This window comes from Camarhynchus parvulus, chromosome 20 (genome assembly GCF_901933205.1).
Source record: "Camarhynchus parvulus chromosome 20, STF_HiC, whole genome shotgun sequence".
NCBI classification, from domain to species: domain Eukaryota; kingdom Metazoa; phylum Chordata; class Aves; order Passeriformes; family Thraupidae; genus Camarhynchus; species Camarhynchus parvulus.
The window spans coordinates 415,215-439,377 of NC_044590.1; the positions used below are offsets into that span (position 1 = coordinate 415,215).

Here is a 24,163-nt window from a genome sequence, read left to right on the forward strand (position 1 = left end):
CACCAGAATAGCAAAAGTATTTACTTGGGAAAAGCACTTACAAGATCCTTCCTTCACTTTCCCTTCAGTTCTGTTACATAAATTCTGTATTTCCCGGAATAGAGGCTCTGAACTGCTGAACTCAGTCTGAAAGCAACCCAGATAACGAGCTCATTTACATTAATAAGAAATCAGCTGTTCCTTTTTGCTGGATTCCCAGGGGAGCAGCTGGTGGTCTGCTTTTTCCACGCAGCCATTCTCCTCCATATTGAAATGCCTCAGAAGCATTTGTTTGTCTGAAAATGTTACTGGAAACCAAAACAGCTGATGTGAAAAGCAAACAGAGAAAGCCATGGATTGTTCTGGTCAATTAGACCTTTGGAAAGTGGTGAAATACTTTGTATATTTATTCGATAGCTGTATTCAAGCCTCGTGGCTCTTAACTTACATTTTCTCATGCCTGGATCAATCTTCATCTCACTGTCCCCAAGCACTTGCCTCTCCACTGTTCAGGACAGTGCTAAAAGCTGCATCACTGTGTCGTTCATTTGAAGCCTAATTATCATTAAGGCATGAAAACAGCATTTTACATTATGTAATTTTGGGTTTGCACATAGACCTATTCATTTTAGCTTCAATTGTTACTGACCATGTCTGCTTGCATTGGAAAAATGGTACTGGGTATAGCAAAGTGTAAACCATTAGTTTATTTTTTTTTTAATTTAAATCTATTTTCTAGTGATTTGGATATATCTTTTATATATCTATAGATAGGTATCTATAAACCAAATAGATATATAAATAAATGTATGTAGATCTATAGATACAAATAAAAGGATAAAATTCTAAAAAATTCTATTAGCAATGTGGATTAATTGTTTAATTATATAAGGATTAAACTCAATGATGCAGTGTTGCGCATATTTGCTTTTATTTTTCAGGACTCAGGTTAATGCTCAGTACTTGTGTTTCCAGCCAGAAACCACAAACTTTCATTGCTGTGACCCATTAGTCTCAGCTTGTGCCTGGATGGTTGAAAATGATACTCTGGGGCAAAGTTACCTCTAAATGCTCTTGCTTGCTGAATAATAATGATGCTGCATCTCTTAGTAGCCAATTTCCTTACAGAAAGTAAGAGGGAAGGTACGTAAGTAGAAAGAGGCTGTATGGAAGAATCTAATTCATATTTTATAAATACCTTGTAAATTATTTATATTATTACTTTCTCTTCTGAAATTATCAAAATGTACTGAAAAGCTGACCCTTTCTTCATGTTTATCTGTGCTGAAATGCCTGAAGAGCCTCTCTGGGTTTGGTTCCTCAGGATGATGTTAGCTGGGACTGGAACATCCCAGAGAGGGCTGTGCTGCATTTCCAGCCCCACTTCCAGCCCTGCATGCCAAGCGAAACTCTGGAAAAGCTCTGCTGGGTTTATTGAAGCAAGAATTAGCAGTATGCCAGTTCAGTGCCCATTTCTGGGATCCCTCTCCCCGCGGGTGATGGGAGGAGCCCAGCAGGGCTGGGGGAGCTCCCTGGGCCAGGTGTGCACCCCCTCCCAGAGGGTTTGGCTTATTGCCCTTTGCGATTGCTGGCTGTCTCCTGGCCCGGTGTGAGGCAGACATCACCTCGCTCTGGCTGCTCAAATTACAGATATTGTGGGTTTGTAGGTGGTCTAGAGGATGGTGTGCAACAAAAAGCACAAAAAGCTTCCTAGCTCAGCCTAAATATGAACAATCAAAGGAAAATCCATTCAGGTGGTAAGGAAGAGCTGGTGAGGTTATTTCTGATGGTGCCAGAGAGAACAGGTGCCTGAGGATGTGGGCTGCAGCAGGAGGAGAGGAGTGAGATTTTTGGCCAGTGTATGTGACCATGAAACAGAGCAATAAAGGCTTTAGGTTTTTCCATTCCTTTTTATTTATTTCTGTAGGCTGTAGTAAGGGACCATTGCTTTAAAACCCTTAGACATTTGGACATATTTTACAAGACAGAACAGTTTCTGAATGTCACACATTGATCACAGTTTCATACTATTACATGCATATAAAGACACGGATTTTTTTAATAATCTGTTTTACAGAAACAACTGGAGAGGTCAATAAACTCCAACAAAGAATGACTAAATCAAAGTTACAAAAAATGTAAGACTCTAAGTACACTAGTATATGGCTAATGTTGCTGTAATCACCCCAAAGTGCCAGGGCATTGAAACATTTCTTAAAAGGGAAGAAAACATCTGCTGGTGCATTGGACCAATATAAAGGAGTGAATTCCAATATAACCCAATGAAAAGATTGTGCAAGACATGCAGGATCTGCTGGGCACGAGCACTGCTGTCCCTTACAGCCACTCTGAGCTGGGCTCCCCACTGATTCCCCACTGCACAGGTTAAAAAATAACTCTGTGCAAGGCAATGGAGACCCCGGTCCCAGGCTGCCCTTCCTGGGGCGCAGTCAGGTTTGGTTTCCAGCTATAAAAGCAATTTGATCTAAATGTACCAGCCGAGCCACAGGAAACATATTTTCCAGTTTTTATTTGCCATTAAGTATCACTTTCTTTTTCAAAAGGACTCCCCAGCTTTCCCGTCCCTGGGCAGCCCTGGCAGGTCCGGGCTCGGGGCTGTCCCTGGAGGGACCCGGGCTGTCCCTGGAGGGACCCGGGCTGTCCCCGGAGGGACCGGGGCTGTCCCTGGAGGGACCCGGGCTGTCCCTGGAGGGACCCGGGCTGTCCCGGGCTCGGGGCTGTCCCTGGAGGGACCCGGGCTGTCCCCGGAGGGACCGGGGCTGTCCCTGGAGGGACCCGGGCTGTCCCTGGAGGGACCCGGGCTGTCCCGGGCTCGGGGCTGTCCCCGGAGGGACCGGGGCTGTCCCTGGAGGGACCCGGGCTGTCCCGGCCCCGGCCGTGGTGCCAGCGCAGCCCTGGGCACGGGCCATGGCCGAGCAGCACCCGCCCGGTGCTTATGCTTCCTCTTGCTCCCAAACTGCTCCACTGGCCTGATGAGAGAGCAGGGTTCTGCTGCAGGAGGTGGGGGTGTGTTTTTTCAATGCTAATCTAGTTGGAAAGCAGTTTGGCTGGTAGCTGTGGTTGGCCTTTCTGAGTACAGTATCATGGCTTCAAAATTCAAAGTAAAATGCAGATGCTGCTCCCCCACCCTCCCCACAAACACTCCAGTGGGGAATGGTTCAATGCAAAAGTGATTTTCTACATTGACCATCAAAAAGCCCGAGAACGGGAAAAAAATGTTCTTCACAAGCCAACAAAACTGACATAAACAAAATAAATCCCAGGGGTTGTGGGAGCCTACGTGTGGCAGATAGTCTGTGGAGGCAGTAAAACATAACAGGAAGAAGAGTCATAAATGGCAGAGCTCCTAAATGAAAAATACAGACTAGAGAAGAACAGATGAATGTCCTTAAATGCAGATTACCAACAGGACCAGAGGTTGTGCACAACTCAAAGTGACCCACGGCCCCCCTGCCCACCGTGTCCCCCAGGTCAGCAGGGGCTGAGGGCAGACAGGGCTGCTGTGGGGCTGGGGCCCTGCTGCAGGGACAGCCCCTGCCGCTGGGACATCACTTGTGGGTCCCCAGAGAGTGAAGAGCCCTGGAGGGGCTCTCAGCCAGTCTGGAATGACTGCCACCCCCTTGCCTGAAGGATTCACCCCTTTCCCAGCCTTTTTCACTGCCTTCTGTTTCACTGCCTCTGTTTCCCATCCCTCACCCCGCTGGTTTCCAAGGAGGTGCTGTGGGCAGACACCTCCAGCCCTGAGGCCATACAAAGCTTTTAATTTTCCATTAGCTGTTAGAGATATGGGTTCAGATTCTTCACTGATCTACAGGGAGTACAGCTCCATTGGCCTCAATGGGCTTTAATTTACAGCAGCAAAGAATTTGGCATTTCATATAAATTTGGCTCCCTGGCTTTCATGAGGCTCTAATTTTGAGGGATCTTTGCCTGGAGTTCAGCCTTATTATTAATTTTTGAAGGTAGTGTCACTGTAGTCTTGGAAAGACCCCTTTAAAAATAAAGGTAAATCCTGTTCAGTCCTACAGACCTTCAACAGTATTACTTCTAGTTAAAATGAAGGAAGATTTTGCTTTCTCTTCTAAGCCTCTAAGACTGAACACTTCTTGTTTTGAAGTGAAGCAATGAAGCCAGAATCAAGCTAAGCAAAATTTTGAGTAGTATTTACAGATATGAACACTTGTGGCACCCAACCATTGGTGTCAAAGGACACTTATTGTGGCTTAGGTAACACCAGCAAGGAATGGGATTCACATCCTGGATGCAGACTTTCCTTTTCCTAATGTTTCCTCTGCCTGGCCAAGACCAAGTTTCAGTGCAGGAGCCTAAATGTGACCAGCATGGGGTGTGAGATGCATGCTGGAAAATGAACATCTCTCCTTCCAGGGGCTGGCTGCTGTTTGGGCCGTTCCTGTCCCGGTGTGGGAGGGCACAGTTAGCACTGGTCTGGCTGGAAGATTTCTATGGTTTTGTTGACTATGATCTAACAAACTTGCTGACATGGAACGTGCCTTTTGACGGGATTTATGTGATCACTGACAATAGATATGGCAGCCTATTGCATTAGTTATTTCCTAAGAAAGAAAAATCCCACTCAGCTTTAATACCTTCATTTGTGAACAGGTCTTGCTGATAATCACGTGCTAAACTGGCTCTTTCATTTGAGGGATACTGTCTGAAACACCTTTCCAAACACCTTTCCAAATTACATTCAGGTTAATTGGCTATTATAGTGGACATGTAAGAAAATCTCACAAACAAACCAAAGGAAATGGAACCAAATTCCATCTTTGGCAAAAGCGTGGTCACTGACCCAACTGCTGGGCTGAATCAGAAGGAGATGTCTGTGCAGAGCCAGAGTGGCTCTGGAGCTCTTCATCGTGCTGACCTTCAACAGGCCATGAGATGGCTTCAGGATGAACATTCATCTCCTGGACTTTTTACTAAATTTCTCTGAATATAGCTGTGAGGTCAGCTACAAAGGAGCAAAGAAGATTATTACATAAGCAGGTACATGGACAGATTTTACCATAATTAATCAAAACCTGGTCCTTTTCTGAATGGTTATGTTTCTCATTCTCCACATTTTTTTCTCATTTCCTGATTTTCTCTGGGACCAAAACCCAGTGGGAAATGAAAGTCTGGACACTTCTGTTTTAATCCAGGAAAAACTTCCCTAAAGGTGCCTGAGCATTGTCAGGTCACTGCCTTGAATAAGAGCCTAGATTTTGATGTTTATCCCAACTCCATCATGTCACTATTAGGACAATTAGATTCAAAACCTGTCTCTTCTTTCTGTTCTTAATCGATGTAAATCTGGAGAAACTGCAGCCAGGGGTGTTGGGTGACCTCTCCCCTCTGTCACCAAGGGCAGAGCCTGGCCTGCTCCACGTTTCTCAGCAGGAACATCTCAGTTCCCACAGCCAGTTCCTGGTTAAAGTACCACAAACAGGAAAATACGAAAACATGACAACATCAGACAAACCCCATGACCTTTCACAGATGCACTTCCAGGAGAAATGTTGCAGGTCTTCATCAGAAAAAAAAAAAAGAAAATAACAACAAAAAGGTTGGGGGATCAGCTGTGTAAATGAACACTGAGAGAGCATCTAATATATTATTCTGTAATACAAAAAGAAGAAATCTGACTTGATTGCCCTATTATAAATTTGCTAAAAATACAGTTATATATTTATATTTATATATATATATATATATATATATATAATTTTTTAAATCTGAACAGAAAAATAGACTACTCTGGAATGCATGAAAGTCACATGACTTTTCCATACATCAGATACTTATAAAGCCAACACAATGGCAAGCAGGAGGTACAGAGGTAACTGGAACATCTGTACTTTATTCAAGAACTATTTAAAGCCATATTCTCCCCAGATGGGTGACCCAAATGAACCCAAGGCAGCACTTGTTCTGTGCAGAGGTGCCTGGCCCAGCAGGGAGGGGCTGCCTGGGAGCCCCAGGGAAGCCCTGATGAGGGAAATCCAGGGATGCCTGGCTGTGCTGGGCAGGAGGGAGCCCTGGCTGCTTCACTCAGCTTTGCTCTGGGATGAGGTGTTCTGTGGCGCTCACAGCAGAGAGAACGTGGCTTTACAGACCTTGTCTTTGTGATGAGTTTTACATAACCTTGTTATTTACTATAAACTGTACCGGTCATAATTCTGTCAAGACATAAATATACAGTAGGTACAAATATTAACAATACATTACAATTTTACAGAAGAGAAGACTGTTTTCCTTAGAAATGTGTTTCTTATTAGCTGCAAGGGAAGAAAAGGCTACAGTTTATCACAGCCATAGTTGCCAAACAACCTGACCGCCTCAGATGTGTTTCTCATGACTCGCCCAGGCAGAAACTCCCCGGCATGTTCAGGAAGGGAATGTGCATTCCACGGATTTCTTTTCCTCTCTCTTGCCTTTTTTTTTTTTTTTTTTTTTTCTTCTACCTTTTTTTTGACTCTCAAACCTTTCAGAAAAATGTGGATTTCACAGGAGACTCTTTTGTTTTGGGTTGGGGTTTTTTCCATAAGTGTGCTTAGGTGAAGTTTTTAAGAAAAGGCACTGAGAAATCTACTGCAAAGTCACTGCTTTTTTCCTCTGTTCAAGGCTAAAACTCAAATAATCTTTAGCCTCCTGGTTTAGAAAACTGCACTCTCTCCTTCCACATATATATATACACACATATATATATATGTGTGTATATTTGTGTGTGTGTTCTATATATATATTTGTAGGTATGCGTTAAAAGTGATGTTGATGCCGTAAGATACAAGCAAGTGCAGACATCACACGTCCAGAGAGAGTCCTTGCAGGTATGATGTCTTCTGCAGCAGCAGGTGAGGCTCTGTCAGCTTGCTTGATACTTGGTGCACAGTAAATTTGCAGACCTGAATTCCAAACATCAGTGATTAAACCACCCCCTCTAGCTCAGTGCAAGAGATGTTGCCTGTTTTCCCCAACCACTATGAACTTTGGGAAACACGTATCAAACAAACAAAAATTAAATTGTCTTTCTAGGATCTATAGGATTTGGTGAGCGTTATGTTTTCCAAGCACTGCCTTTCCTTTGCAATGAGTACAGATTTAGTCTACCATAGCTTTAAGTTAGAGTAGATTTCCCAGTGCTTACATTATATATATGTGTATTATGCACACACACACATATATAGATACATACTTCATATTCAGACTTTATTTCATTAAAATAAATTAAACATATTTCCTTTTTAATTGGGCACAAAATGAGAGCTACATCTTTGTACATAAATAAGAAAGAAATGCTCTTCAAGCATATTATATGCTTAATTTTAAATTATTTGCTTTCTATAAGAAATCTATAGGACTTTGGCTATTCAGACTTAAAAGGAAGATTTTTTTAAAATTATACTTTTGAATTTGACTTTCAAAAGTGACTCAGTAAAATGCTACTTTAAAGGTAGGACTAAATAGATGACATAAGGTGTGTGCCATGAGCGATCGCGCGAAGGCAGACAGAGGGCCTTTGGTTACAAGGAGAGTTGCACCAGTTGACTATCAGATAAAAAATGATAGAATTGTTGATCTATACATTTTTGTCAGTGCCATCTATAAACCAAATACATCAATTTGGATGAGAGTGTGGTAAATACTACACTATATGGCTATATTTAAATACTTTCACTTTCGTGATATGTAAAATATGACTTTTTTTCCACATGAAAGCATCAGCTCTAAAAATATTTAACTTGGAAATCACTATTACTTTATAAAAAAAAATTCCCTGATTTTTCTTCATTTTACATTTGTGCTGATGGCAGACATGACTGATCACTGAAACACAGAGATTATATTATAACTGTTCTCTTTAATATTTCTTGTTTCCGCTCTGCGGCCTCAGGAAGCTGCAGAATAAATCAGTATTTAAAGCTTATCTGTTGGAAGGTTATTTTCACTTTTTCGACTCAATCTCAGCCAGTATCTCAGCAATACGTCGGTTCCTCTAAGTACACTTGTATTCGCTATGGCCAAATCCTGCCGTGCCTGCCCCGCGGAGCAGCGCGGGAGCGGCGCTCGGGGCTGCGGGAGCGGAGCGGGGCGAGCGGGGCTCGGAACGCGGGGGCTGCGCTCGGCACCGCCCGGCACCGCCCGCTGCCCTCGGCCCGGGCTGGGCCCGGCTCCTGCCCCGCCGCAACACCCGGGCGGCTCCGGGAGGGTCCCTCGGCCGGGCCGGGCCGGCGGAGCTGAGCGGAGCGGAGCGGAGCAGAGTCAGCTCCGTGCCAAGGGGCACAGCTCCTGCCAAGGGGCACAGCTCCGTGCCAAGGGGCACAGCTCCGGGCACAGCTCCGGGCACAGCTCCTGCCAAGGGGCACAGCTCCGGGCACAATTCCGGGCACAGCTCCGGGCACAGCTCCTGCCAAGGGGCACAGCTCCGGGCACAGCTCCGGGCACAACTCCGGGCACAGCTCCGTGCCAAGGAGACGCCGGGCAAATCCATCCTTACAACCCGCCCTAGCTCCTGAAACAGAAATGTGCTTATTGCTTTTGTCCGTACATGCTGCATTCACTATTACGGGTTACAGACAGTGCTGCACGGCCGGGACGGACACACGGCTACATTCAGGACTAACCAACACTTGTTTTTTACAATAGGAAGGAACAAAATGCAGGGGATCGAGTGGCTTCGGGGGGTCCTCCTCCCACGTGTGCCCCTCTGCTCCCACGTCCCGTGTCTCAGCTCATCCCGGACCCGCTGCCTGCAGATTGCTACACCCCGGCAGGACCTCAGGCCAGGTCAGGAAACGCTCAGTGACGGAGTCATTTACAACTGAGTTTTAGAACAGTAGAAACAGAGAACAACATAAAAGGTTACCATCACAGTTATCACAGGACAAGTTGTGACTTGCTACAGGCCTGTAACAAATCACAGTCACAACAAGAGGCACAAATTAAAGTAGTGCTTGGTTAAAGTGCTTGATTGTTACACTCTGCTATCCTACTCCAGCATTGCAACAACGACAACAAAAAGTCAACATAAAGTGCTTTTCCCCCCCACCCCGAGATTAAAAACCAAAGACAAATTATTTCCTACGCAATTTGACATAACTTTATTGAAACAATAATATTTTAAAAACCTAGGCTGGTGGCTGCTAGTTCTGTTCACTTTAAATGGTCAGATCTCTTTTTTTTCCCCCTTTCCTCTTTATTTTCTTGTTTCATCTAAAAATGACTGGATGTTATTAAAACGTCAGGCCTGATTCTCCTGCCTCTCACGGCTGCTTCGTGCCACGGCCCTTCAGGAGCCTCTGCTGCCTGACCTCGTGGCGACAGGGAGCACAGCCAGGCCTGGCACGGGTCACTACCGAATCCCTCTTTTTGCATATTTATGTAACACTTGCATATCTTTCACTGCGCTGCTCGGGCGCAAAAAGCTCCGGACCAGCCTGCTCCTCTCCCGGCCCCGGGCGGGCTCGGCCGTGCCTGGCACGGGCAGGGCGGGCACGGCTCCTCCCGGGCGGGCACGGCTCCTCCCGGGCAGGACTCCTGCTTCTGCATGGCTCCTGCGGCCCTCCCGGGCCACGCTGGCCCTGGGGCAGGCACCGGCTTCTAGGCGAGGGCAAGTGCAAGTCTCACTATGTCCTAGGGCATGTTTGAAATTAGATACAAGTGGTGCAACTCACCCTGCTAATATTTCAAAAGAAAACATCAGGTCCTACAGGATATCAGATTGTTAAACACACAAAGAGCATTTTAAGAATTGGTTTCTCTAGACCGTTAATTGTTTCAAATGCTTTTTGCTTGGATTTTCCAATAATGTAAGTGTTCCCTGTTACCTTTAAACATAATATCCATCAGAGAAAGCTGTAGATGGGGAGCCGCTGCCCTGAAGCAGTGAGCATTGTGTTTTTGAAAGCTTTATACCAACCCCAGCAATTTATTCCAGAGTTCAAATCTGGCTGCCTTGGCATCCTTTATGGAACTAATGCAAATCAGATGTTAATATTTCCAAAAGGAGCTCCAGCATTCAAGGGGAATGGATGGATATTTGGTCACATTGGCTTCACTGGACAACATGAAAGGAGATCAATGTGTGATCATGATTTGCAATAATTTTTTTGACTGATGTGGGCAATGTCTTTAGAGTTGTTTCAGAGAAGGACATTTTCACAAACCCACACTGGACCTCCCCCAGACTTTTAGAAACAGGTGGCTTGTTTCAGCCAAGTTCATGCCATGCAGAAGCTCTTTTGTTTGTGTTGCCTGTGAAGATATTCCTCTAAATTCTCAGTAAGTTCTTTCAGACCCCACCTCAGATGCTTTGATCATGTGTGTTAGCATGTCCTCCGCTGCCTGGTAATACATGGACTTCTGGGGAAATGTGATTTTCTAGTCTGACAGTCTCCTGATTGCCCTGGGTTCTTCCAGTGATACCTTCCATAGAGTAAATGCAGTTCTGCCCTATCAGCTTAGGGGAGGTGGGTAAAGCAGCAGCTTCTAGATGGTTCTTCTCTGTTCTATAAACATGGTCCTTTTGCTTTAGATAGCCACTGCTTGCAACACTGTACTTGGGACTTGCATTTCCAGGAGGACTTGAGTCATACATCAGCTGACCTTCATCATCAGTGTCAGCATCGATGTATTTGTGTATACCAGCATCGTGGAAGTTGAAAGCTATGGCTGCCTGGGACTCTGGTGACTTTGGGGGGGTTCTCGCGCTTGCAGTTGTGTAGATTGACGTTTCTGGGCTCATGAGAGACCTGTCAGAGAGTAAGGAAGTGTCTGTGGCAGCAGCAGCAGCTCCCCGGCTCTTGAGAGGGTCTGGGTATGTTCTCAGTACATTTGATGCTGGTACGAATGTGCTGGTGTCCTCTTCCATGAAGTTGACTTTGAGAGATCTTAGTTTTAAAGGGTTACTGGCCTTAATGGAGCTTTTGGGACTTTCAATGAAGAAAGCAGAGCGGTGGCTGCTTTCGGAGCTGGGGTTCATGTCCACGTACCTGGCAGTGCTGCCCTCGGGCCTGCCCTGCTCCTGGGGGATGCCGATGCCCCCCTTGCAGGGCAGGGCGGTGAGCGGGCTGTGCGGGAAGCGCGCGGGGTCGGGGAACTCGGCGGCGCAGCTGATGAAGCTGTCGATGCTGGACATGCTCCTCATGTCCACGATGCCATCCGTGCGCGTCGCCAGCAGCGGCACCATGGGGCCTGGAAGGGTTTCCATTTCCAGCTCTTCCTTTTGCTTTCCAGCTTGACTCGACTCTTTAGTGATAAGGTTTGGCTGGGACTGAGTCTTTGCCATTTTGTTGTACATGTCCTCGAGCTGTTGGACGTTCAGGTGTTGGGGACTTGAAGATGACCTGGCTTTTTCTGGGGATCCTTGTTCCTTAGTTTCAAAAGATTTACTAGAACTAGTTTCAGAGAGTGTTCTCTTGGTCCATTTCCATTTGCTTGGAGATAAATGATTGTCCTGAACTTTATCCTTTTTGGCTATGCTTTCTCCATTCTTTTCAACCACAATGTCCATGAGTTCTATGCTACGGGCAAATGCATCCTTCATGTTCATGGAAACAATACTGCCATTTCTTTTTGCTCTTTCAAGAGCTTCCCTGCGCTTAATGGCTTTCTCCTGCCTCTTCTGCTCTTTGTAAAACTCTGAGAAGTTATTGACAATAATTGGGATGGGAAGAGCTATCACCAGCACACCAGCGATGCAGCACAGTCCTCCTACTATTTTACCCAAAAGAGTTTTGGGGTAAATGTCTCCATAGCCTACTGTTGTCATGGTGATTGTTGCCCACCAGAAAGAAGCTGGAATGCTCTTGAATTTTGTATCATCCTCATCCTTTTCTGCAAAAAACACTAAACTGGAGAAGATCATAATGCCCATAGCCAGAAACAAGATGAGTAATCCAAGTTCATTGTAACTCCTCCTCAGTGTAAACCCCAAGGACTGCAAACCCGTGGAGTGCCGGGCCAGTTTTAGAATCCGGAGTATCCTCATGATCCGAAATATTTGGACCACTCTTCGTACATTTTGGAACTGAAGTACACTTTTATTGGATTCTGTGAGGAAGATAGTAACATAGTAGGGTAAGATAGCCAGCAAATCTATAGCGTTCAGCGGGCCTTTGAAAAACTTCCATTTCTTCGGGGAGGAGAGGAAGCGCAGGAGGTATTCCATGGTAAACCACGCAATGCACACCGCTTCCACGTGGGCCAGCTGGGGGTTATCTGTGGTCTGCCCAAATTCATCCATGCCTTGTAGCTCAGGAAGTGTGTTAAGGGACAAGGCAATTGTAGATAGCACAATAAACATTATGGAAATGATTGCCAAAATCTGGAAAGGAAAGAGAAAACAGTGAATTAATCTCAGAATACATGAGGCTGTCTCTTGCTGCCGTTACCACATGGCTGCATTTTCACTCACACGTTGCAAGACCCATTTTGCTCAGAGCACACAAGTCAGATAACCAATGCATCCTGAGCTGAGTTTATTTTGGAAGCTGTTTTAGTTATGGCAGTTGCATAAAGGAGATAAAGCCTCTACTTTGACTCCTGTGCTTTCATCTCTGTGCAGTCAAGGAACACGTAAGGAACAGCTAGGATGCCAGGAGGGCTGTGAAGCAGCAGGAGCTTTGGATTAACTACTAATTAGGTGCCCAACAAGGCCCATCTGGACAACAAGCTCTGAAATTTAAGCAAGAAGGAATGCAATTGTGAATACATGATTTGATCAGAGCGATGTCCTCCATTTAATGAATGGTTACTGCTGTAATTTGGGGTGCTGATGGCTAATTACAGAGATGTGTGTGCAATTCTACTACATAGCATACAAATAATACACTCTTGTTTAATGACTCATCTCTAATTCAGTTCTTGATGGTTGTGAAAAACATGGAAACTTCACTAAGCTTTCTAAGCCATTTTGAGTTTTCTGGAGGAGAGAGCAAGCATCTGAGCAAACCAAATTGGACAGCATTGAGACAGCCAAGGCAGGGCAGATCCAGTCACTGGGGGCCTCACACATCTCAAACTCAAGAGAATAAAATGTAAATCAAGTGTCTCATGGTGAAGTGTGGGGATATTTAGATGTTAATTACTTCTTCATGGTGGCTTGTTTCAAAAACCATCTCCTGGAGACCAGGCGCTACCCCTGAGAAGCAGAGAGCCTGATTTGCTTTCCTAGAAGGTTCTTTTGGTGGTTTTGCTGTCACTTTGTTTTCAACCCACCATTTCTGAAGGTGTTTGGGATATTTGCAATGGTAATTTCAATTAGTTTTGCTTGGCTTTATCTCTGCCCACTATACACAGAAGGGCTTATTTGTAGGCTTAAATGTGTGTACCTGTTGGGTTTTATCTCCTTCACTTTCAGTGTAAATATTAACACTCCATCTTTATGCAGTGAATGGCATCCAGCAGCAGTAATTGGTGTCAAACCTTCTGCTTCCTTTGATATACCTTCCTGCTTTGAAGATCAAGGCAATGCCAGATGAATATAAATAAATTAACTGGAGATCTAAGGGTAAAATTTGATTTTGGTTTAGGAGATTTAGCCACAAAGCTAGGCAATGAACAGAGACAGACATTTATCATTTCTCCCACAAGCTGCAGCAAGATGTCACTTGTGCTCCCAAGACACAGATTTTCCCCCTTACTCATCTCCTGCAACCACATCTTTGGGAATCTTCTCAGGCTAAGAAAAACTTCTAAATGTGAGTTGATTGTCCTCAGTTATTCAAGGCGCTTTTCAATTGGAAAGCACATAAAACTGCGATGGAGTATCTCCAGCAGTGTTTAGAACATCCTTCTCCTTCTGTAAGAGATACCTTGTCCTGGTAGCATCTACCATCCACTAAAAGCCACCCACGGAGCAGTTGTGCACAGAAAACTGGATCCAGCTGCTGCTGTCAGGCTTTAGCACTGTTCAGTTGCACAGGGCTCTGTCCCAAAGTATTTACAGTCTGGGATTTCAGATTATAGAAATCACCATCTGTCTCTCTAATAAGGTTTCCCATCTTGGCTGTACTGAACCTCTAGCTTGGCAGCTCTTGTATTTTCCACTGTCAGTAACGAGAGACAGAAAGCTGGAGGGAAAGGAGGCCTCTAGGGATGCTCTGCATCACAGGCAGCCTTTTCATTCCATTCCTGGCCTTTCCTCCTCCCTTTAGTCTTACAGGTTCACTTCTCTTTAACAAGAAAAGCCAGTGGGGCCGATTTTGACTTGAGCAGAAACAATCCCTCGGCAGTGCACGAGGCTCCAGCTCTTACAAAACTGGAAATCTCTTTTCCAGTCATGTAGAAAAGCACCTGTGGTCCCTGTTCCAGAGCACTGGCCCCAAATGTCGCTGCTTCTCCAGCTGCTCACAGCTGCATGAGATGGAAGGAAGCGTGGGACAGAGCCTCCTCCTGTGGCACTGACCTCCATGGTTCCTTACAGGGCATTAAACACAGCCTTGGGCTCATGAGAACTTTGGATGGGCAATCAAAGAGCTGAAGCTGAACAGGCTCAGGCACAGCAAGGTCCCTGGAGCTCAGGCTTGGACTGGCAGAAGGGACAGGGATGGGAAAGTTCAGCATCAGAGGCCTGTTGGATTTTGTGAGTGCTGCTGAAATGTCCATGTTCCCACTCACGCAGCAAGCTGTCCCTGTCCCAGGTCTGGCTCTGGCATAGCTGGCACATGTGGGCTGCTTATTGGGATCAGGGAAGGCACCTTCAGCATCCCTGCAGGAGCATCCAGAGCCGCTGACTTGGATGTCCTGTAAAATGCAGAACTAAAATTGGAAAAGCTTGCAGCCTAAAATTCAGAAGCAGAGGAAAAAATCAGGAGTCACCAGTAGCTAAAATGAGTGACATGAGGACACATTTGTGACACAGGCAGTCCCTGCACCATGGAGCCACAGCTGTGATGAGTGCTCTCCAGTGTGCTCACGCTGGCTCCAGAGCTGAGCACAGCCCAGGCTGGGCAGGCACCCTCAGCAGAGCAGCACAGATCCTCCTGCAGCTGCTCCTGAAGCTGACAGGGGTTAGGCTGGGCTTTCCCCACGCCACGTTCAGACCATTCCCACTAACAGCGTGCATGACAGAAGCTCTGCAGTCCCCTTCCTCTTTGCTTCTCCGTATTTACTCTTCATTTCACCTGTGGCAATACACCATAATCTGTGAAAATCCCCTCAGGTACTTTACCAGGTTGCTTGCAGAAGGTATTGGAAGGAGTCCTGATGATGGCCCTGGCTTGTGGCGCAAGGATGGGCAGGATTTCAGGAAAAAACTTCTCCACTAATTGGCTGTTTCAAAATGGTTTTGGTGGAGTGAATCTCTGGATTGCTGTTATGGTCCCCTTGTGGAAGCTAAATAACCCAAGAACAGGCAGGGCAGGGTTTTGGATGAATTTAAAGCAGTTGCCTCGAAGTGATTAGCATGATTGTACACACACGCTGGTTATTACACATGCAAATGAGACAAGCAGGCTCATTTTGGGAGCAAGTGTAGCCAGTTTGTGCAACTGCTCTTTCCTGAGGCAAGATGGATGTGCCATGCTGGGAAGCCTTTAATCCCCACCTCCTCCAACCCCCAAAGCTGGGCTGGCCACCTGCACCCGGCACCTTTCAGGAAATAACCACCCGCCCTGGGGCTGGCCCTGCTTGCTGCGGGAGAGCGGCCCCAGAGATTGCTCAGGGTCTGTGCTCCTCCCGGGGGAAGGGGGCAGGAGGCTGCTCAGGAGTTTCCATCTCTGTCTGTGCAGGAGCAGTGTGTGTGCCCACCCTGCAGGTGGCACAGAGAGGGGCAGCAGGGACCGACCCAGCATCGAGGTTTGCTGACATTTATGGCTTGGTTGTTTTCTTTGCACTGCTAAAAACCCTAGCAGAGATAAAGGCATAAGACTGGAGACTTTCAAGGCCATTAAAATTTATGAGAACTGGCTGTCCCAATCCCATAGATGGCTCTAAAATCTCAGGGTAAGCAGATCTGAGATCTCTCTGCTCGTGGCAACATGCCCTATACTTTTTCTGTCTTCATACTTGGTAATGAAGCTGATATAGCAAGGAGAAGAGGTGGTGTGTGGGAGAGAGTAGGAGGGTGTTTGAATATAGATTCGATATTCTTGGAAATACGATGAGGAAATTGTTATGTAATCAAGAAGTTCAGTAATGGTTTTGTCTAATGTGCTTTTTTAGCTCCACCAAGGCCTGCAGAACTAATCTGGCATCAGGACCAGGTTTCATTCATATGCTCCATTTACCAAGGGATTTTTCCTGCAGCCCCTCAGCTTTCCCAAGCTGCATACACTTTGAGTCAGACTGTCCAGCTCCATCCCGCCACGCCTGTGCCAGCCTCTGTCTCCCCAGGCTCTGAGAAACAGAGCACGGTGTATTTTCAGCAATATCCCACGTGCTGCACAGTGCAGAAACAGATGGAGAGTTCCTTAGTCTCCTCCCTACTTGATTCTGCACAGGAATAACATCTCCTGCTCACAGCAGCTATACATGTCTGTGGTATTTATTGACAGGGACTTGTTTTAGGAAACATCTCTTCACTAGAAAATGCCTAATTATTCATAAACTGAAAGGGTTTGCAGAACACAGTCACTTCTGATCTTCTGATGTCAAGATTCTGACCACTGGGCTTGCAGGATGTCTTTTCTAGAAAATGCTGAAGCCATAATGAAAGGTCACACTTGCTTCTTGCATCATGGCAAGTTCAGGCCAAAGTGGGGGCTATGGCTGCAAGGGAAGTACAGAGAACCTTTAATCTGCTTTTTTCACGTGGAAGGATGTTAAGATGTAAGACCTTGAATCTCCAAACCCCTTAAGTCCTGCTGGTTCCTGCTCAGGAGTTTTCCCTGACCTGGCACTTTCCATGCCCCTTGGAAGTGCTGCCCCCATGGGGTCCCTGGGAGCCCTCTGCTCCAGGAGCCCTGAGCTCTGGAGAGGCCCTGCACAGCCAGCCCAGCTCCCTGGGTGCCCCTGCACACACACTGAGCTCCTGAGTGCCCCTGCACACACACTGAGCTCCCTGGGTGCCCCTGCACACACACTGAGCTCCCTGGGTGCCCCTGCACACACACTGAGCTCCTGAGTGCCCCTGCACAGCCAGCCCAGCTCCCTGGGTGCCCCTGCACACACACTGAGCTCCCTGAGTGCCCCTGCACACACACTGAGCTCCTGAGTGCCCCTGCACACACACTGAGCTCCCTGAGTGCCCCTGCACAGCCAGCCCAGCTCCCTGGGTGCCCCTGCACACACACTGAGCTCCCTGAGTGCCCCTGCACAGCCAGCCCAGCTCCCTGGGTGCCCCTGCACACCCAGCCCAGCTCCCTGAGTGCCCCTGCACACACACTGAGCTCCCTGAGTGCCCCTGCACACACACTGAGCTCCTGAGTGCCCCTGCACACCCAGCCCAGCTCCCTGAGTGCCCCTGCACAGCCAGCCCAGCTCCCTGAGTGCCCCTGCACACACACTGAGCTCCCTGGGTGCCCCTGCACACACACTGAGCTCCTGAGTGCCCCTGCACAGCCAGCCCAGCTCCCTGAGTGCCCCTGCACACACACTGAGCTCCCTGAGTGCCCCTGCACACACACTGAGCTCCTGAGTGCCCCTGCACACACACTGAGCTCCTGAGTGCCCCTGCACACACACTGAGCTCCCTGAGTGCCCCTGCACACCCAGCCCAGCTCCCTGAGTGCCCCTGCACAGCCAGCCCAGCTCCCTGAGTGCCCCTGCACACACACTGAGCTCCCTGGGTGCCCCTGCACACACACTGAGCTCCTGAGTGCCCCTGCACACACACTGAGCTCCTGAGTGCCCCTGCACACCCAGCCCAGCTCCCTGAGTGCCCCTGCACACACACTGAGCTCCCTGGGTGCCCCTGCACACACCGTCCCTGAGTGCCCCTGCACAGCCAGCCCAGCTCCCTGAGTGCCCCTGCACACACACTGAGCTCCTGAGTGCCCCTGCACACACACTGAGCTCCCTGAGGACACACAACCTGTAGGAAGGCAAACCCCTGCACTCCTCTTTAGGCACTACTGCACAGCATAACCTCCATAAAACCAGAATCAAGATAAAGTCACTTGTGTTTTGTTTTGGAAACATATGAGATCTTAATTTTGACATTTGCCTGGAAAAGCCAAGATTGAATAATGTTTAATTATTTGATTTCAATTACAGCTGTAATAAGTTTATCTGTTGAGAGAGCAAGTCTATTTAGTTAAAAGAGGATACTTGTGCTGATCCTATGTCAATGCCAGGGAGCTGCAGCTACAGCTGCTGACTCAGGGGTGGCGGGCAGAGAGTCGCCCTGAGGCAGAGCTGGCTGTAAACTCTTTAATACTCTTAAGAACACGTTTAGTTGTCAGAGAGCTATCAAACCCCATCAAATGATAAATGGTGTCAGTCTTCTTTCAGAGAAAAGCCCAGATGTAAATGGTGCGCTGGAGAAGAACATTATAGATGAATGAATATACTGAAAAGGCAAACTTGAAAAACACACACTGCCTTTAGACATCAGCACAGTGACAGTTCTCAGGAGAGGATGAGAGGGAAGCATCTGTCCTATTTCTGCTGCTGCAAGCATGGGGGAAGTCAAAAAAGAAAACAAATGAATGGCACATGGAAGCTGAAGTTTCCCGTTTTCCTCCTGGCCTTGCCTTGTGCCCAGGATGATGCAACCCCCGTCAGCAGCACCACTGGGAGACATCCCAGTCCCTACAGCCCTGGTCAGACCCAAAGCGAGCCCTCCCTGCAGCCCAGCCCAGCCCAGCCCTGCTGCATCCTCCGGCAGAGCCGGGGCCAACTCCACATCAACCCCTTCCCTCGAGCTGACTCTCCTGCCTCACCCTGCTCACACCTTCCCACCCTCTGCTGTGCACAATGCTGCTCTTGGAGAGGCTGGGAGGGCAGCGTGGTGCTGCACGGCCCGGCCCCTCCCTGGAGGAGAGCTGCACACACAGAGCCGGGCGCAGACTGCCCCCAGGGCCGGAGCATCCCGCCTGCTCTGCACCCCTGTGCCCCTGCACCCCTGCAGCTCCCGCACCCCTGCAGCTGTCACTGGGGCCAGGCTCCCCACCCCTGCACGGACAGAACCTCCCCCCGGCATGGGCTCCCCTCTCAGGTGCATCTCCCTTTCCCACCATCTGCCTTGCATTCAAGCAGACAGAGGTTTGGACTCAGAAAAAGCAAAAAAATAAAGCAAAAATATAAAGCAAAAAGAAGCCTGCCTTCCACCTCAGCACAGGTGAGTGCCTGAGAGCAGCTCTTGAAGATTCTTTGGGATCGTACCCTGCACCAGGGAGAGACAATGCTCGTGATGCACTCCCACCATGCGAGCAGTCTGCTCAGCCTCAGACACTATTTACAGGGGATGCTGAGCTCCAAGTGTTGGTGTTTGCAGGAGTAGTTGTGGGTGGGTTTTTTTTTAATGGTTAAATTCAGTCAGGAATGTGCCAAGATAGCATGAAATCAACTAAATGTAATTAAGCAAAAAACTATTAGCTTGATTGCTAAACCAGTCTTCCTCTCATGAATATGCATGAGAATAATTGATATTAATTCTTTTCAAATCTGAAGCACATTAGTCCTGCATATTATAGTGTAGAGTTCTTTGGAAGACTAAACCAGTTCCACTGCTGCTTTCTCACCAAAAGGCATAATTAGTCCTGCTGCAGGGAGATTTACCGAGTCATTGATACCATCCTGAGTTGCCACATAGAGAGGAAATTAGAACAGAGCTCAAGTGATGTTTTGCCTGCAAAAAACAATGACCTGTTTAACATTTCTTCCAGAAATGTGTTAGGAAAAGTGGCAAATCCATTTAGCAGCATCAGCCACACTAATGGCATTGGGAAGAGACAGGGAAGCCTGCAGGAGCAGTAAATCCCTGAGGAGAGAAAGGCAGGGGCAAAATCCTCTCCTGTTGAATGAGCCTGATACCAGCAGGGCCCTGTCAGCTGTGTGTCCAGGTGTCCATGTGTCCAGGTATCCATGTGTCCAGGTATCCATGTGTCCGGTGTCCAGGTGTCCCTGGGCTGTTCCCAAGGGCTGCCTTCAGCTCCCTCAGCTGCTGCTGCCCCTGGGCTCCTGCTGCAGCTCTTGGGGCTCCTCCACTGCATTTCAGAGGGCTTTTTTTTTTTGTTTTTTCAACTGATGCCTGGAATAAGGGCATAAAATTTAGTCTGAGGCATTTCTGCTGCCTCACAGGCTGTCCTTGGGGTGCAGCCTCCAACCAGGGCTTGCCTGGACACTCAGCCTGATCCAAGAGGAGCTTTGGTGGCACCTCCTGCACTGATGGCAAAACCTTGGGCTCACACAAGGGATTACAGCTGCTACCCTTGCAGTGCCCTGCAAAGAAATTGAATATTAACATTCTTCTTTTTTTTTCAAAAGAGACTCATGAAGCTTCTGCAGGTGATGGGAAGCAGACTGGCAGGATCACTCCAAGCTCTCAGCACCTTCCCAGCTCCCAGTTCTTTATTCTGCTAAAATCTTTTCTTTCTTGTCAGCTTCTCAGCTCTCCACCATGCCCAGAGCCCTCCTCCTGTCTGGCAGGCAGACCTCGTGTCAGACAAAGGACTTTGATGCAGGAGCCCACCTTCCCAAGCCAGGGTTCCCAAGGCTTTTCTCTAGAGCAGAGCATGGAACCCTCGCTGACAGCGTTGGCACAACGTGATTGAAGTGTTTTAATCTCAAGCACAGATGGTTCTTCCCTTTATAAGCACCAAACACTGGATTAGATGTCACATATTTAATAAATAGCAACAATTGTATACAAACTGTTTACAAAAGCTGCTAAAAACTAATCCTTGGCAACAAATCACTCATATTAGCATGGGGCCATAGCAAGTGGTAAGTAGTGCCAGTGGACAGCAAATCTGTGTGAACATAAAAGGCAGTTCTACATCAGCAGTTCAATAAGAGAGTTTGATCTTGCCTCACTATGAGAGTTTTGATGCATTCTTGCTATAAATACAGAAGATGAAACAGAACTGTGGAGATGTATACTTGGTTCTTTGTAGGGATGCCTTTTCTTCTTCCTTCTTTTTTTTCTTTTTTGTTTGTTTGTTTATTGTTGTGTTGCTTTTGAGGTTTTTTTAAATTCAATTTGAGCTCAGAAAATGCTCAAACTCTTTGAAGTGTTCTCTGGTAGTCTGGGAATATTCACTCCATGCTTGCTGACTTTGGACACGGACACGAGAACAAAGCCCAGGGGATAAACTAACACCAGCTTGGGCAGCCCTTGGCTCTCCCACCAAAAGCTTTGCCAGCCTTTCCTGCATCCCTGCATCCCAGCAGCCCCACACAGCCCAGGCACCACAGCACCTGCCTCTCCCAGAGCAGCCCCTCCTGCTCTCCCCCCCTGAAAAGTGCCTCTACAGAAGGAAAAGAACCATAAAGCCCCACTGGCCATTGTGATAGGGAGCAGAGCTGGGGTTTGTTTTGTTTCTTGGAGGGGTTGGGCTGTTTGATTTTTAGTGGTTGGCTTAGTGATATTTTGCACTTTCCCCTAATAAAAGTTGCCTGGAACTGTTTGGAAAATGCAGGTGTGCTGCCTTCTGGTGAAGGGTTATTGCAGAGAGGGGAGGGGAAGAGAAAGGCTTCCTGTAAGTGGCAGCTGAACAGCGCCAGGTGGTATATCTGATTTTAATCCAAGTGGAGAATAGCAAAGAGCAGCATTGAACATTAAGGGAAATTATACACCTCACTGGATTTTAGCGCATTTTTCAGTTACTTTTGGTTGTTTTTTTTAAATTCAGGGTTTCTGTGTTAATAGAGGACGGTGTCACACTGTACACTGGGTGGTAGAAATTAATCTTGTCATGAATGTACTTCTCTGAAGGGCTGAGCCCTCCTGAGCCCTTAATTTGAGCTGATCGGACTGGCTCATTATCATAGCAGCAGATATTGGAACAGCAAAGCCGAACCTCACTTGCACTTGCACGCAGGACCCAGCATCTCTCAATGGCAGCACTTGTGACAGTCACCTGCTGCGTGACTGGGCTGGAAAAGAGGCACAGGGTGAGCCCAGCACAGGCAGAAACCCACTGCTGAGGGGGAAAACAAGTCCAGGCCAAACTGGGAGCTGTTTAAAGAAGGCAAAGTAACAAGGGAAAAACCACTCAGCATGCCAGGGAAAGAAGTTTATAAGAATTATCAAGGGATCTAGGGATAACCTTTGCAGGGCTGCAGTCTGGCAGGGATGTGAATGAGCATCCCTGGCAGATGAGGGCTCTCTCTCCATGTGTTACATGGAATGAGGAATGAGCTGGCAATTCCCACGGCGTCCTGAGCGGCCAGACTGCTCAGAGCAGCTCATATTGGCAAATTGTTTTCCTTTATTTCCTGGAAAGAAACAGGAGTCCTAAGGGCAGTGGCACTGGGGCCATGTGTCCCAATTAACCTGCTGCAGGTTGTGTCAGTCTGCTCTCTCCTGCAGGCCCCGGCCCCACGGGCTCAGAGCGTGCCTGTTCCCATGGCCACTCTCCCCTGGGAGACAAAGAGGAAGGAGAAAATGTGCTGCTTTCTATTTATGAATGTCCTGCCTTTCCTGCAGCCAGGCAGAAGGGTCTGACTTCTTTCCACTCTCTCTCTCTTTCCCATTTCTCTGTCAATTGATTGCTCACTGCCAGAGGGCATTATTGGCTTCAAAAGCTTCATTTTCTACTTCCTGAGCTGCTCATCTTCTCCTGGCTCATTGCTGTTACTGGAGGTCAGATCCAATCCCAGAGTCTTTAGGCTGTTTTGGATTTGACCTTGAGAACTTCTTTTGCTCACCCCACCACATGAAACAATCCTTTGATCATTGTAGGCATGTACTTAAAAAAACAAAATCCAGTGGGCAGAGATTATTGAATCATATCAGCGGTGAGTGGAAATAAGCTGGAACCAAACCACCCCCAGCCAGGGTTAAAGAACAGCACTGCCTGGGGCACCCCTGCTCTGGGGTGCTGGGGCCTGTGGCACACACCAAAAACTTGCTTCAGTTCTGTAACTGAGCAGCAACTGTGCTCTGGTCCCAGCTTTTCCTGTGCTTACATTCAAGGGTTGTAAGATGCAGTTGTGCAAATTACATGAAAATTACAGCCTGTTCCTGAAGCATTTCCACCTGGAATGGAAATTCCTAAACTGTAACTTTCAGCAGTGGCCACTGAAAGCACAAGGCAAAAAAAAAAGATGGGAGTAGTGAATCCTGAACTTTAGTGCCATGCTGGCCAACATCATCTGGCCTGGCTGGGGAACCACAGAAAAGATGGTGGTAAAAATGCAGTGGTAAAAATGCCTCACAGAAAACATTTTTCTTAACTAAGCTCTTATATACTGTTCCCGGCAGTACCCTAGAGAATCAGCTTGCTTTGCAAAGTTTCACGAGATTCCAATCTTTGACATGAGGTTTCTGCTGTCCTCTGGGCAAAAGCATCTCGATCAGACTATTGAGTAGGGGTGGGTTTGCTCAGGAAGGGGCTCCTTAGCTCAGCACTCCCAGGAGCAGACCCTGCTCCCGCAGCAGCACGCTGGGCTCAGGCTGGGGTGAATTCACTGGGGTGGACGAGCCAGACATGGAGCTGCTGCTGCAGCAGCTAAGCTTGCCTGGCTCTGGGCAAGCTGGATGTCGAACCAGACACACTGGAGCATTTTGGCTGGCATCCGGCTCTTGGAGGTGTGAAGAGGTACTTGGCTGTACTAGAGCTGCCGTGTAAGAGGTGATACTGTTGAAAACAAATAAAACCCCCCACACTTTGTCAGCAGGGCAGGAGGGGGAGGGATGGGTCCTGTTTAGAGATGTCTTAATCAAATCCGTCCCCTTCTACTCCTCTAGGTTTTGCTCCAAAATCCAGTTAAACCACAAACCTACTAAAGATCCCAGTTACCAAAGAGAGGAGTAATGAAGATACAAAGGAAGAAAATTAGTGGCAAAGCTGTGCTCCTGGATTGTCGCAGTTCTCCATGGGAGAGCACTGAGTTCCTGACAATTTACCTTTCAAATCTCTGAAATAAAACAACTCTTGAAAATTGCCAAAACATTATTAACACAAACAGCAACAAACAGCAGGGTGGCTTTGTCAGGTGACAGCTGAGGCTGCCAAGAGCAGTGGCTGGGGCCACGCTGGGTGGGGTTGGCTCCATGTGCAGGGGGCACAATGTGGGACCCTCCCTGTGCCCAGCAGTGGGAGCCCATCAG

General features: G+C 47.5%; 1 protein-coding gene across 1 annotated transcript in view; it reads right to left on the reverse strand.

Moving 5' to 3' along the window:
- Positions 1–10,127: 10,127 nt before the first annotated feature.
- KCNB1 (potassium voltage-gated channel subfamily B member 1) overlaps positions 10,128–24,163 on the reverse strand; it is a 94,233-nt gene continuing 80,197 nt past the window's right edge. Inside the window, exon 3 of the mRNA XM_030963276.1 lies at positions 10,128–12,328. Coding sequence (XP_030819136.1) covers positions 10,307–12,328 — 2,022 coding nt within the window. The 3' untranslated portion in view covers positions 10,128–10,306. The remainder of the gene's footprint in view (positions 12,329–24,163) is intronic.